This window comes from Colossoma macropomum, unplaced genomic scaffold, assembly GCF_904425465.1.
Source record: "Colossoma macropomum unplaced genomic scaffold, Colossoma_macropomum, whole genome shotgun sequence".
NCBI classification, from domain to species: domain Eukaryota; kingdom Metazoa; phylum Chordata; class Actinopteri; order Characiformes; family Serrasalmidae; genus Colossoma; species Colossoma macropomum.
Window position 1 is genome coordinate 30572885 of NW_023494789.1, and position 15458 is coordinate 30588342.

The 15458-nt window shown below is 41.9% G+C and overlaps 1 protein-coding gene across 8 annotated transcripts; it reads left to right on the forward strand.

Annotated features, from left to right (window-relative positions):
• Window positions 1–10683, forward strand: eif4enif1 (eukaryotic translation initiation factor 4E nuclear import factor 1). 8 transcript variants are annotated; one of them, XM_036570914.1, is made up of 19 exons: window positions 1–101; window positions 1444–1595; window positions 1698–1771; window positions 1960–2084; window positions 2206–2480; window positions 2978–3176; window positions 3314–3471; window positions 4131–4269; window positions 4356–4532; window positions 5194–5468; window positions 7305–7388; window positions 7568–7754; window positions 8219–8304; window positions 8396–8532; window positions 8815–8890; window positions 9349–9469; window positions 9574–9909; window positions 10101–10262; window positions 10392–10683. In XM_036570914.1, exons 2-19 carry the CDS (start codon window positions 1497–1499, stop codon window positions 10586–10588), a joined length of 2907 nt encoding a protein of 968 aa, XP_036426807.1. In that variant the 5' UTR covers window positions 1–101; window positions 1444–1496; the 3' UTR covers window positions 10589–10683. The 8 variants fall into 8 exon arrangements, with proteins under 8 accessions (XP_036426807.1, XP_036426809.1, XP_036426808.1 ...); XM_036570916.1 differs by having other exon boundaries at window positions 4–64; XM_036570915.1 differs by having other exon boundaries at window positions 7–64; window positions 1441–1595.
• Window positions 10684–15458: the final 4775 nt, after the last annotated feature.

A 15458-nucleotide genomic window follows, 5' to 3' on the forward strand; every position in this document is an offset into this window, starting at 1 on the left:
CTCAGAGCCTGTGGTGAGCTGGAGAATTTCGCCGCTGAGCGTCTGGAGACCCAACAGAGAGATAGTGAGAGAAAGAGTGTTCATTACAAAAGTAGCCCGAGGTACACTTTTAGTTTTACGTATAGTCTTAGTCAGTCTGCACCGCGGCTCTCAACTCATTATCCTGCGGGAAATTCACAGAACTCACTGTCTCTCTCCAGTCCTTTCAGGCGTTTTCTGAGTGAATTATGATCTGTAGTGAGTAATAATCATTTAGCTAGCTAAGCTAGCCTGTTAGGTAGGTTAGCCGGCTAGCTTTGAGCTGCTTTTTCAATAGCTTGCAAACAGAGGTACAAACACTGTGGAAATATTGTGGTTAACTTCCTGTTGTTTACTCTGAATGTTAAGTGTAGTGCTGTTTGCGAGGAAAATAGGTGAAGAGTGGAATTACTTAGCTAGCTACTTTTGCCAAAAAAACTATCTAGCTAACCGACGGCGTCGGTTTGTTAGCGTTTAGCCTGCTTGGCTGAGGGCTCCTTAGCCGGCTAACGTTAATGCTGTTTTCTAACCATAGACCTGGACTGTTAGGGTTGTTTAGGTGAAATTAGACAAAAACAACGTTGCAGTATAATTCACAAATAATACTAGCCAGTAAACTGATGTTGAAGAGTCTGGACGCACTCTAGTTGTGCTCGATATTTCGTGTAAAAGTTGAGTGACCTGCTAGTTAGCTAACTGTAGCATCAGCGGAGGAAGGGAGAAGCCTGAGGTGTATTTTTGTCTAGAAACAGGTAAGTTTATTTACAGAAGTAGAGAGACCATAAGTAGTGTAGTGCTTTGTTATAGCTAACTGTTGTAGCTAGTAATGTATCTTATAGCTAATCGGGTACGTTATTGCTGCTAACTAAGTTATTGCTAACTGCGGCTGGTTGAACATTGGCGCTTGGATCTATGTGTCCACCTAACTGATACAGCAGAGGCTTTTTAAAAGCTTAAAGTTAAAGCATCGAATTAAACTGCATTAAACCGTCAAGCAAACGAGTTACTGTCTTGGACTGGCCTGCATCCAGGCCTATGGCAGCTTAAGTGGTGGTGTTGCTAGTTAACTTAAATTCATCACATAACACGTTTGATTCTGGCTTCAGTAAAGCGCTTAACTAATGTTCTGAGCTGTTTAGCGCTCACTGTCAGAAAGCAGTAATACGTAGTTAGGTATACACCGGGTAATTTCCTTGGTGCAAATGATCAAGATGTAGTAGTTTAGATTTTACTTTAACTACAAAAGTCACCGAAGTCACTTTCACATTTCCTGTTCCTTTCTCCCATAATTTACAAGACACCAATTGCATGCTTTCTCACTTAAGTAGTCAGTTTGCTCACATTCCAACCAGCTATTCCTGAAAGACATTGTGTTTTGTCCTTTGGTTGTTGCAGTTTATTAATGCTCGGATTCTTTTCCAGCAGTTGCTTGGAGTGTCTAAAGAAGCTCTACTTTGATTTGGCCTCTTGCTTCAGTCATGGAGAAAGATGCCTGTATAGATGATCAGGAAAATGGCGATAACACAGGGCACACAGTGAAAGATTCTGTAGTCACCTCTGCCTATCGATACACCAAGGTCAGAACTGTTGCATGATTGGCAAAGGAAGCCTAACCATATTGTGTGCTATTAAATTTAATTTGGTGGTTTTACTCATCTGTGTTTGGCTTCTTTTCACAGGAAGAGCTTTTGGAAATCAAAGAGTTACCAATCTCTAATGAGAGACCAGAGTGTTTGTCAGAGAAATATGACAGGTAATAGTGCAACGTTTGTTAAACTGGTATAGTGTGGAATGTGGTTTCTTTATCAGCTAATACTTGCTCACAGGTTAAATGTATCAGTTGACCTTTTTAAAGTATTGTTGCCCTTGGTCAAAAATGTGTTGATGTCTATAATTATCAGCTGCTAAGGCTTTTGAAGAGCTTGTTTGTCATTTCTGTAGTGATGGCGTGTGGGATCCTGAAAAATGGCATGCTTCATTGTACCCCTCGGAACGCAACTCCCCAGTTGATGGGTACAAGCGAGACTATGCTGAGGACAGAGTTCCTTTGAAACGCAGAATTGCAGGTAAATTTTATGGCACTGCTGTCACATTTGTAGGGAATTATTGTTGTATGTGTCACATACCTTTGCAAGGGGCTGCCTCTTATTTTTATTACACAAATCTTTCAAATGCCTTGCCTTGTAGACCCACGGGAACGTCTAAAGGAGGATGATTTGGAGGTGGTTCTTAGTCCACAGCGTCGTAGTTTTGGAGGTGGCTGCCAAGTGGCACCCACCACCCTTGCTCGGCGTCCTATCAGCCCCCTGGAGAACAAGGAGAACGAGTCACTTCGTATGACGGTCCCCCGTCGTATCGGAAGTGGCCGCATTATGGCAACGCGTGGATTTGAGCGGGATGCTCGGGTGGACAAGGAACGAGAACGAGAGAGAGAACGTGAATTTAAGGACAAGAGATTCAGGGTATTGAGAGAACTGCTGAAAGCAATGAGTTTTTTTTTGTTGTGTGTGTTTTTTTTTTTTTGTTTGTTTTGCTAAAATGCATAAGGCAACTGATCTATAAATACCCAGCAGGCTGGATTTATTACTGCACCACAGATGTTCCACAAAACCAGTGTCCTTGGAGAAAATTGTTGCTATTACCAGGCTCTGCTCCTTCAATAATCATGGCACTGCTTTGACAATTTCTGATTATGTTGGCTGTTTCAAGTTGCACATGTGCCAGTTTAATCAAAGATTAGGACTTGAATCTGCTTAGACAGAAACTTTCTGCATCATTCCAGAAACTTTCTTAACTGGTTATTGGTGCCGGTGATTGCATAAGAGTGTAAGCATCAAGTTGCACAAACAGTAAAGCTCATCTGTGATTTGAGACTACACTGATTAGACTGATTCGTGCCAGAGTCTGGTCTATGTAGGGTTAAATCACTTCTTGTAACTAGTACCTCTTTGTGTTACAGAGAGACTTCGGTGACAAAAGAGTGTTTAGTGAGAGGAGAAGAAATGACTCTTATGTTGAGGAGGAGCCAGAATGGTTTTCCGGTGGACCCACCAGTCAGTCAGAGACCATTGAACTCATTGGCTTCGATGACAAGATTCTGGAGGATGACAAGCGGAAGCCTAAGCGCTCCAGGAAGAGAACGGAATCTCTGAAAGAAGGCATGTGGTGGTGGTGTTCTCGTTTTACTCTAGCTTTAGATTGCACAAACTTTCAAATAATCAGTCTCTCTCTGTCTCTCTGTGTGTGTGTGTGTGTGTGTGTGTGTGTGTGTGTGTGTGTGTGTGTGTGTGTGTAGTTGAGTGTAATGGTGGTCTTCCTGAGGAGCCACAGGTGGTCCAAGAGACAGGAGCTGATCAGGAGGTTCCACACGCAGTTCTACCAGAACAAATGGCTGGAGAGTTTGACTTCAATGAGTTCTTCAATCTTGAGAAGACTATGCCTGGCCTGGCTTCGGTAAGATATGGGGAGCACTGCATGCTTACCAGGGTGATGGGGAGGGGTCTAGTGGATGGTTGATGTCAAGCGAAAATGCTCATGAAACCACATGCATATGAGGCCTCTCAGCTGGGGATTTCTCCTTCACAGTTCACTTTATTCTGTGGGACACCTTTCTGCTTATGCAGCTGCTGTGTGTTGTGTGTTTGTGCTTTGTATGTCATGTTGAATTGCTCCTCTATGAAGGGAATGTTAGGGATTTTTTGCCTTGTGTTGTTTCAGAATGTTTTGGCTGTATTGAACGGATGTCTTGGTAGATAACTAGATTGTGATACAAATTTGTGCCCATCACTGATCCAGCTTAGGTTGAGTTTGAACATGTGCCTTATATGAATCCTTATTGCTCAAGAAACCGCATAGAGGTTTTTTGTTTTCTAAAGACCGCAATAAAAAGATGATTGAAGCAAGTTTTTGTTTGGGTGATGTAAACATTTGTGCCCATGGTTTTGAATTACCATGTCCCAAAAGCCCACTCTCTGCATTTGCCCTCATTGCTCTAAACAGCCTGCAAGCTCTCATCACGTAAGTGCCATCCTCACCCCCACCACCCCCCACCCTTTCTTGCCTTTTTCTTTGTTTAAGCATGCTGAATCGCCTGCCTCTTGTGCTTCTTTCAGATGATTGAAGACGTGCTTGGTGAAGGGCCGGTTACAGCCAGCCGATTTAGCCAGTGGTTCTCCAGTAATCAGAGTCCTTCTGGTAGCCACTCCAGCAGCCTGCGCTCCACCCCACATGAAGAGTTGGAAAGACTAGCAGGTAAGTGGAGAACTATAACGCACACATCTGTGCTGGTTTTTACAACTTTAATCTTAAATGAATTTCTTTTCTGTGTGGATTGTTAGGTGCTGACCCTCGCAGTAGCTCTCCTAGTCAAGGTCCTACACCCTACTTCACCCCCATTCCTTCAGCAGAGCATAAAGAGAAAGTGGACATCTTAGAGCTGCTCCATAAAGCCAAGATTGACCTTAAACCCCTTCTGTCCAGTTTGAATGCCAACAAGGCCCGTCTGAAAGAGAGCAGTAAGTTATGCCCATCCAACGTTTTAGTGTGCTTTCATACTTGAGCTTTTTTATGGACCTAAGGCTGTTTGCCCCAAGAGTTTGGTACATTTTAATATGAAGCTGGAGAGCAATCCAGAGAATCTGGTGTCTGGTCCTCCTGAAAATAGTGGTCTGGGGTACACTTCCTTGAACCCTGGGACCATCAGCCTCATGGGTGAAAGCTAGCCCCTTCTGATGCTGCGTGTCGAGTAACATGACTGGTTCTCTCTTTCAAGTTTTATGTGAGGGCTTTCAGTAAATTTTGTAAAAATTGCACGCCTTCTGCCATCCAACATGGCTAAAAAATCTTCCTAGTTCTGGTTATCATTGTAGTCTACCATAAAACGTAATAATACAGTTACATTGTAGAGTAAAACAAAAACACGAATGAGCTTGGTTAGTGTAAAACAATAAATGGATGAACATGTTTGCTGTGCATACAATGGTAAGGTATGGAATTGTTCAATTGCTCTGTGTTTCAGAGGAAATTCTCATGGGTGAAAAGTAACCTGCAATATTAATCTCCCTCAAACTAGTCTAGAATCGGTCCTTGATGCAGGCTCAAGTGTTTGGGTCAGTACTATTTCAACACTGATTTAGCAAAACTCTAAAGCTGTTTTGTCACTGTTGACTGTTGTAGCTAACTCTGGGGCAGTGTTGTCTCTGGAAGAAGTGGAGGTTGGCTTGAAGGGACTGAATGTTCAGTCTGAGCAGCCTCAACCCTCTCCCCGGCAGCCACAGAGTCAAGGAGGAGGCACACCCTTCATGGCTGAGCACCTGGAACAGGCTCTTACAGGAGGTTCTGGGGTCATGACGCGTCCTCGTGATGCTGATATGTCTGCCTTCAATAAGCTGGTCAGCAGCATGAAGGCAAGTGGAACGCTGCCCCCACATCCCAAGGCCAGCGGGAACAGCGTAAGTCTGCCGGTTTGCATGACTGTACATGTGAAAGCACTACCCGCATGCTGCTCTCATTCAGGTAAAACTGTGTATAAACCAAAAATCAATGGCACTAGGTAAGTGTGAGTATTTGAGACAGCATGCTGCTGCTTTTGCAGGCTTAACACCTGTGCTGATGTGTCTTGTTTGTCTAGTTTTTAAAAGCAGTTCATGGTAGTTATTAGCCACCCCTAGTATCATTAATACCTTTTGGGTTGGATTAATGATGGGCATAAATTTGTACTGCAGTTGTGGATGGGCTGAATTGCTTGCATTGCACTAATTCATGTGCTTGGGGACATTTGGCATGAGTTTGAGTCTACGAAGGTTACAGTGTGTAGTGTTATAAAATGCAGTCCTGCGTGGTCCTGTGTGTGTGTGCCGCCCCCCCCCGTCCTGTTAAATTATTTACATGAAACCAACATCATTTCATATGACTAATTTGTTTTGCTTATCAGATTCAGTAGGGCATTAATCCATTAATCCAGTATTTCGCTGGCCAGTTCAGGGCCAGTTTAGATACAGGGGCAGTTTAGTTGATTACTTTCCAATGTTCATGCCCTATATTAGCATTTTTTTTTTATTTTTTATTGTGATGTCCAAAGCACTTAGACAAAGAGAATTTTTTTTATATACTTGGTTGTCAAAGTGAGATGAAGCTTCTCATTGTTTATTATGCTGACTAGGACTTGTGTGTACAAATGTTTTAATATAGACTTAATACCAGACTAAATCCATGGAGCAAAACAGGGCTTCTAGGCAAAACCTTGCACTGTCTGTGTGAGAGAGTGTGAGAGAGTGTGAGAGAGTTTTAAGTGTGGCTGAAAATGATATACTGACCATGTTGCGCTACACTATTATAGTTAATTAAAACAGCCAGAGGAACTTGTAGGCCTGGGCAGTATATTGATGTATAATGGCATGATGCAACAAAAGATAACCAGTGGCATCTGTCCTAAACATGTTAAGTTTTTGTTTTGTGGGTTTTTTCCTTTTTCCTTCTTAGGACTGAACTAAATTATTTTGGATCCTCAGTTATTACTATGTAAATATTTAAACAATTACATTGTTAATGTGCCTTGAATCATGTTTTTGACTAAATTGGAAATTCAGTGCTGCTTATACTTGGCATTGGCGTTGAGTTGGGGATAAAGGTTCATGTTTGAATAGAGCCCCCTTATTGGCTTACTGAAGTTTATCAGCTGATTTGCAGTTGTTTTACACATTGGCATTGATCTTTGGGGAGAAGTGAGGAAGTAAAGTCAAATTTCTGCCATTGGTAGTAACTGGGTTGACAAACATTTGTACACCCAAATTTAAACTCATTTCCTTTTTCTCCCAGTGGTCATCTGCTGCATTAGCCTATGATGCACAGTGTTAAGGCATGCCTGTTCTGTCAGCTCTGAGTGAAATAAGGGAAAGCAGATTGTGTATGTGCAGAGGACTTGTTTTTTGCCTATTTTAGCTTAGAGTTTCATCAGTACAGTCACATAGTGCTGAAAAAGTTTTGTATTATTTTGGGTCTTCATGTGTCAGCCTGTTTTGAAGTGGTACTGGAGATTTTGTATTGTTTTGAAGGTGCTTTTGTCACTCGCTCTTTGCACAGTTGGTTTGAGTTCTGACTTTATGCCATGGTGTAGTGATCTGTTCTTTTTCCAGCACAAGTGATTTTTTCTGGGGAAAACATAAATGAGGCAAATCTGAAGCTTTCAAGATCACATTGTTGGGAGTGGGAATCACTGGGCTCACTGGATCAATGTGTCTTAATACCTGGCTTAGTTGCAAATCTGCCCCTTCTTCCTTTGTGCACAGCTGCAGCAGTCGGCAGATGCTGTGATCCTGAGCCCTATGTCTGAGGCTCAGGTACCTGCTACACAACAGAAAAACATATTCCAGGTGACTAATCAATCTGACATCTAAAGCATGCTTTCTCAGTTCAGTAAAGGATATTTACTCATGTAAAAATCCTTCAGTTTTATGAACATTTTTTTTTTTGGGGAAGTATGGCATGCCTGCAGCATGGTAGTGCTGTTTTGAAATGCAAAGAACATTTAGTCATTCTCTTTATCTTGTAGGAGTTGTTAGGTGTTCAGGGTGCTCCACGGGCAGGCTCTCCGCTCCTGAGTGGTCTGCTTGGGAATCCTGATGCCCCACCTGCTCCTGCCCCTGGCCTAATGCATCACCGTGGCCCCTCACCCCCTCTTTTCCCTCAGAGAGCTCCCATTCAGGACTTCTACGCAGGCTGCATGCAACCAGGAACAGGTATAACTACTTGGTTCACGTTGCAGTAAAAAGTTTGAAATTATTTACCTCTTTTGGTTTAGTGTGGATTATTGTAGTAGGCAAAAAATGTTGACCTTCTTTACAGGTTGTTGTGCTGCATTAAGCACTTTGAAAAATAAGTTCAGTTAAATTAAAATTCATGAAGTCAGTTCATAGTATCTGTAGTTTGCTCTTCTCACATGTTGTGATGGTTTGACTGAAGCAGCAGAAGTTGAAATGTCAGCTTCTGTTTTGAGACATCAAATGTGATTTGTTTTTTGGAAAGTTTGGGTGGTTTTCCTTATGGCTGTATGCTTGAAATTGTGGAAACAGTAGTTGTTTACTGTTAGTGTGAACCAGGACTTCTGTGTTTACTGAAACCCAGTGTTAGCTGGCTAATATTTCAGGGCACCTTTTTGACTATATATTTGTGGTTTTAATGTGTTTTGGAATTTTACACCCAGGGTTCCCTGTTGGTTCGCAGCAGATACTGGGGGATCAGATTCCTGAGATGCACAGAGCCATAAGTCCTGGGCCCACTCCACAGCAGGTTAGATTTTTACAAATATTGCTATAGTACTCAGTTGTAATATTTGTTTGCCGTATAATACATTTTTGACGCTGTTTAAAATATGTTTCAGTTGAGGGTGTTGTCGATGGGAGTGGACCAGGCAGAATTGGATGCCTTAATGTTCCAGCAGGATCTGGCAGTTCATGCTCGCCATCAGTACCAACAAGGCTACAATAAACAAAGTCATGATAAAGCCTACCGGAACAGGTACAGTGTCTGACTGCTTAGAACAGTGTTCCCAAACTTTTGTCCTGGAGACATACTGTCCTGCACATTTTAAAATTTTCCCTGCTCCCAGCAGACCTGTTCCAACTAATCAGCTCATTAACAAACTTTACTGGGTTGAATTGGGTGTGTTAAAGCAAGGAAACATTAAAATGCACAGGGCAATGTGCCTTCGGGACGACGGTTGGGAAACACTGGCCTACAAGGTAAATGTCAAATACTGTAGAAATCTTAACATATTGAGGGGCTTTTTGTGTGTTGTAGACAGCCAAGGATGAACCGATCCCCTGGCCCCCATCCACCAGGCAGGAATTCTCCTGTCGCTGCTGTCACTAGCATGGTGAGACTGTCATGGCAGTTGAGCCAAAAATATTTTGCACCACTTATTGGTTTCTGTGCTACTTTGTATATAACAATGTATATATGTGTGTGTGTGTGTGTGTGTGTGTGTGTGTGTGTGTGTGTGTGTGTGTGTGAATAAAATTTTGGAAGCTATTAACATTTCCATCAGATTATAGTACTGGAGCTGAGCTCTGCTTTTCCATTCACACTAACATAAGGGTGCCAGTGCTCTGCTCCAGCGAGCTCTAGCCCAGTTTAACCCCTGCATGCTACCTAGCTCCTTTAACATTGCCTTGTCAGCTTTTTCAGTATTTTTTTATTAAAAGAAAATTAATATATAATATTTATTTATATATATATATATTTTTTTTTGGTACCAACCTTCTATGCAGAAACTGCTTATGTTGTAGGTTTGACGAATTTTGAAATGTACTGACATTTTACTAATTTCTGCAGCTGTCCCCATCCTTTACTCCCACTTCAGTAATAAGAAAGATGTATGAGTCAAAGGAAAAGAGTAAAGATGAGCCAACGAGCAGGCCAGGAAGCAAAGAAGACACGGCTAACTCGCAGGATGGTAAGATTTCATCCTTGACTTTAATTCTGATGTCCTAGGGTGTTTGTGTGGATGTGCTCTTTCTTTTCTTTTCTTTCTTAACCTTTTTGTACTTACTTTTACAGAAACTCCTTCCCCTAGTTCCTTCCTTGAGGGTGTGGACACAAGTGGGCCTCAGACAGGTGGAGTAAAAGCCTGCTCTACACCTGTATCTGCCCAGAATCGCCACTCTAAAGAGCCAGAACGACCCAGGCCCAGCTCCACTACTGGGCACCACACTCCTGCCATGCTGTCCCCAAGCTCCTCTTCCACCTTCCCTAGAGTGATTTACCCAGCACCCCTTTTGTCTCATGTCCCTTTAGTGAGGCCTCCACCACCACAGCTACATCCCAGTGTGGTACAGAGGATGCTTGCCCAAGGCATACAGCCTCAGCAGCTTGGACCTGCACTGTTACAGACAGGTTTGTGAATTGGTGTTTAATTGCAGAATTTTTAATTGAAGTTTTGTGTGGGTGTAGAATCCTTTTTGCTAATTTTGGGCACACGTTTTAGGGTGTGTACAGTTTGTAATTAGTTAACTATGAATTGTACTATTCTGTTGGGCTTGGGCCCTTAAGTTTAGGTGTGTGTATCCCTCTCCCTCTCTTGACAGGAATGTTCCCCCAGACTGTCGATCTGTCCCAGCTACAAGGACTGCCCCCTGCTCTTTTAGGTCAGTCTCTGTATCCTCTAGGCACGACAGGGCATCCCCTCATCCCTCCAAGAGCTGCCGGGACACACATGCAGTTAGCAGTCATGCAGCAACAGAGACCGAGTAAGTACCTTAAGCTCAGTCACAGTCTCAGTTCTATAATAAGTATGTAATCAAACAAGGAAGGCAAGCTGTGTTTAGGAATTGCACAGGTAATTATGTAACTGAGGCTCTTGTGCACTTTCTCTGTAGGTCTTCATACAGGGCCCACTGGAGCCCCTCAGTCGCAAAGCCACAGTGCACATCGGACAAACCATTCCCAGCGGAGAGGGGGGAGCCCACCTCTAGGCCTGGCCAAGTGGTTTGGATCTGATGTACTGCAGCAGCCCCTCCCTTCCATGCCTTCAACTAAAGTAATCAGTGTTGATGAACTGGAATTCCGCCAGTGACATCATCCTGCAACTCTGCAGAGTAAAGCAAGACTTCCCTTCCCCACTGACCTGTTTAGTTTGGAAAAAAAAAAAACGTGAACTTTAATTTCTATGATAATGTACAGATGACAGAGCCCTGTGTGTTTTACATACTCTGTTATAAACCTTGCAGTTAGTGGTAGTTGTAAAAAGGCCTAAAAGTTAAGAGAAAAAGGGAAAAGGATGAGTTCTGGACATTTTTCCCCCAGTCACCATTGTCCTATCAAGTAAAGTAGGGTGTGTGTGTTTTTGTTTTTTTTTGTTTGTTTTTTTTTTTTTTCTTTTTCTCTTTTCAGCTTATTTGCAGTAAAGAAGTAAATAATGTATAGGCCAGAATTGTACAGACTATGCGAGTGGAATTTTTTTCTTTTTCTTTTCTCCCCTTCCGTCTTGCTGTGGGGAAGGCTTTCGAGGCAAAGAATGGGGGCACTGAAGAGTTGGGTTTTTCCCTTTGGCTGACCCTGTTTTCTCAAGTTGTGGGGTTCTACATTTCCCACACCTGAGTTTTGACTGAGTGGAGAGAGGCTGCACTGTGGATTACTGGTTTGCTGGACTGAGAATGCCTACAGATTTGGAACAATGCTCACCTGATCCATAAGCCCAACCTCTCGCTGGACAAAAGTAGCTGGAACATGCTAGAGCTGAGCCCGGGGGGGGGCTGCAGTGTGTATGTGCCTTTTCCCCTCCCCCTCTTTCTTTTCTTCCTCCCTCCAGCCCTCCACCTTCATAGTCACTGAAAGAGAAGCACTGCTCTGAATCACATTGTTTTAGGGTGGCAGGGGTTCAAGTCAAAGAAATGTGCTATTAATTTAAAGAAGCACAAATAGGATAAAAAATGTTCAATAAAAATGATTCACACTGTTTTTGTTTTTTGTTAATCTGTGGGGAGGGAGGGTGGATTCAAACATGGCTATTTAGGGGTCGGGGGGAGTCATACAATGACAACATGGTGGCAAAACTGCATTTGGTTACAAGATGATTAGAAAAATAAATTGGACAAATCACATTTTTGTGAAAACAGTATTATTAAAAACTCAGCCTTATTCGTTCTAGTGATTGATGTGATGCTTTATTTGTAGAAGTGCTGAAAACTGCCTGTTGAGTTTTATATTCAAGTCTAAGTACTGCACCTAGTTTGATTAGGCTGTGCTGAGCCGTTGTCCAGGAGCCAGCATGCATTCAGAAAAAAAAATTGCAGCGTTTTTCTGTTAAATTGGTTTTCCTTGCCTTTGTTTCCTGTTCCTGGGTTTTCAATGCCATGACATTCTCTTGGCAAAAACGTATTGGTTCATAGCAGCATGGTTCAGAGAACATGAACTCCACCCACAGGATTTGCACCAAGCAAGGAATGTTATTTAACATATGTTTGGAGTGTATCTGGGGGAATTTGTGCCTATTTTGTCAAAAGAGCATTTGTGAGGTCAGGCACTGATGAGAAGGCCTGGCACGCAATTGATGTTACAATTCATCCTAAAGGTGTTTAGTGGGTTTGAGGGCAGGGCTCTGTGGAGGCCACTAGTTCCTCCACACCAAACTTGTCAAATCATCTGTTTTATGGACCTTGCTTTGGGCACAGTGGCCTTTCCCAAACTGCTGCTACAAACCTGGAAGTATATGATTGTCTAAAATGTCTTTGTATGCAGTAGCACTAATCTTACCCTTCACTTGGAACTAAGGGGCCGAGCCCAAACTCTGAAAAACGGCCCCAGACCATTATTCCTCCTGCACCAAACTTTACTGGTGGCATGGTGCGTTCTGGCAGGTAGCGCTCTCCTGGCATCTGCCAAATCTAGATTTGTCCATCAGACAACCAGATATAGAAGTGTCTTTTAGCACTTGCAAGAACACATATCCAGTGCCCCAGAGTCCAGTGGTGGCATGCTTTACACCACTCCAGTTGAGGCTTGGCATTATGCATAGTGCTCTTGTATGGAGCTGCTAGGCAATGGAAACCTATTATAACTATAAAATAGTTCTTGTGCTGATGTTGCTTCCAGAGGCAGTTTGGAACTCTGTAATGAGGGATGCAACAGAGAATAATATGCTTCAGCACTGGGCAGCCCTGCTTTGCAAGTTTGCATGGTCTACTGCTTCATGGCCAAGCTGTTGTGCACCTAGGTGGTTCTATTTCACATTAATTTGCTTTACAGTTGGCCAGGGCAGATTTTTCATGAACTGACTTGTGGTAAAGGCTGTCATCCTATGGAATGTGACCTGTGCCACGTTTCAAGTGCCAGTCACTGAGCTCTTTAGTATGACCCATTCTATTATCAGTGTTCATGGAGATTGCATGGCTGTGTGCTTGATTTTATACACCTGCAATAAGTGTGGCTAAAACACCTGAACACAATGATTAGGTGTCCACATACTACTGGCCATATAGTGTATAATGGCTGACTCACTGACTTAAACGTGATTTCCAGAGACTTAAATATTGATCTATTTTGCGTTCTACAAAACTATTGAAGCTGTAAATGTTGTAGAGCAGTGGTCACAAACCCTCTTCCTGTAGATCTACTTACCTGCAGGTTTCACCTCCAACCCAAATCTAACACACCTCTTTCAGCTAATCAAGACTTCTAAAAGGAATAATTACATTGATCAGAAGGGGTCAAGGGGTTAGAAGGGGTTGGGTTTGGAGCTAAAGCCTGCAAGAAGGTAGTTCTTCAGGCGCAGGGCTGGTGGCTGCTGTTGTAGAGGAGGTGATGTCTTCAAAGGCTGACAGTATCACATGGGATGTGTTCAAAGATTCTTTGACCCAAACAGCGACGTAGTTTAGTTAATGAGCTGCAATGAGGGGAAACAGATTCATATCTCATTGAAAGAAAACCTTCTGTGACATGTTAATGATGTCTTAAAGTACAAAAAACAAAATTACTTTGGGAGAAGGTTTGAGGAAGTGGAATGTCTTCATTCCACTGTGATCATTTAGGTTTTAGTATGAAGTGCTTCAGTTAAACAGGTTCCTAAATGCATTCCTGGACATTATGCAGATGTTTAAACTATAAGACGTATTCTCCCACTCATCCATCTCATTGACAGAATGGGTCTTTAAATAACCAACCACTGAAAGGTTCTTTAGTGAAGCAAAAACAGTTCTTCTGTGTAATCACTCCAAAGAACCCTTTTTGTGTACCGGCCTGAACAGTTAAACATCCGCAAAATGACAATTTGTTACATCTCAGCTGGATGACTAAATGAAGTTGTTCAGATAATGCCACTGATTGGCGATTAGCACCACTTTCTGTGCCTGTAAAACATCTGTAACATTTGTCTTAGTATAAAACCTTTTAAAGGTAATGCTAGGTGTAATTTGGGTGTTTTTAGGGGTTTATGTAACCTAAAACAAGACTGATGTCTCCTCTCTTTTATCTACTGGCGTTTCCAGCCTGCAGTCATTTTCTGGCCTGGACCTGCTGTGCAGTTATTCAGGTTTGAGGAGCAGGAGGTCATCCTCTCCTGGTGTTTAGCATTAAAATAATCCAAAGTAGCAAAGAGGTGAAATCCATTTAATTTCACTGTGTCTGTGTTGACTGTAATATTAACTAATACAAAACCATATGCATACCTGGACAAGAAAACACAGAAGATCACACACTGAGGAAAGAAAGTGTTGTTGTTGAAAATGAGGTAAAGGACAATTCTCTGGACTGTACTGATTTTGAGAGTTTACAGTTAGGAACTGTGGAACGCCAAGAGATCACAAAATGACGGTGATGCCATAATCAAATCCTTAGACTTGTGTAACCATGGTAGCAACACTGAAAAAGGAATGCAATGACTTCATTTGATTCTAACGGTTACATAATTTCCTCTTGAATACAATATATTAATATATTTTATTAATGTTGAAATGATGTTCACATTTGAATCATGATAAATTCAACGCATTGACTTTTATCTAAGTATAAGTGTGTATTAGGAGTTCTGTGGCATCTGTAACTGTATTTTTACACATGTAAAAGAAAGAAGATTTAAAGTCAATTTAGCTTCATCAGGGCTGGATGTAAACGTTTGAGCAGGTGGCACTGGTGCTAGAAAAATGGCAAGTGTTGTAGCACAAATTACAATGTACTGTCACATTAAGTGACATGATAAAGAGTGAGTGACGTCATTTAAGGGTTCAGGTGAGCCAGTGTCAAAAGCTGGTAATTTTTTTCTTTTATTCAATGCTGACATTTTGTTGTTTTCTCAACCTTGACAGGGAATGTCAAGCATAACCACCCTGTCCATCCTGTCACATAAATCGGATAGAGAAAACATTTTTTAGGTTTTGCAATGTTCACAGAAAAGTCATGTCACTATTAGAAGGCCTAAGCTTGACAACAGGGAGCATGGCAGCATGTTTTGCATGTAATATTCCACCCAGTGACACGTTCAATGCAGTTGTACTTCTCAGTGTTATTTGACACACAAACATACAAAAGGAAATGGTTACTGAGGGGAAATCTGTTTTTGGTAAGAGCAATATGTAATTAAAACTAGAGGACAGAATGATTAGAATTAGCACACATTAGCACACCTCTTCATGTGACCCTTTTCACAAATGTCTTGAAAATTAGGCAATGCGGTTGAAATTTGTTAGAAAAAAGTAACAGAGAATGGGATAACCAAGAGTTGGAACTGCTGATGAATGTTGTTCTTACTAATGAGGCTGTTACTGGGTTTTTGGGACTGCTAGAAGTCTCAGCAGTTAAAACACAAGTTATAAATATTATATGCTATTTTATCCTAGCTTGCTGCTTCTTATATCATTAAATTCTTCCATTAGAAAATACTATTACATTATTCCCTCACTCTAATTATTTCTAATATTTTCCCTTCATTTAATGGTATATCCTCATTAGAA

What these genes read in the sequence shown, in the direction of transcription:
- eif4enif1 (XM_036570914.1), top strand. Translation starts at nt 1,497, where the DNA reads ATGGAGAAAGATGCCTGTATAGATGATCAGGAAAATGGCGATAACACA. An exon ending in AACAGAAAAACATATTCCAG is followed by an intron (nt 7,389 to 7,567) that starts GTGACTAATCAA and finishes TTTATCTTGTAG; the next exon opens with GAGTTGTTAGGTGTTCAGGG. An exon ending in CTGCATGCAACCAGGAACAG is followed by an intron (nt 7,755 to 8,218) that starts GTATAACTACTT and finishes TTTTACACCCAG; the next exon opens with GGTTCCCTGTTGGTTCGCAG.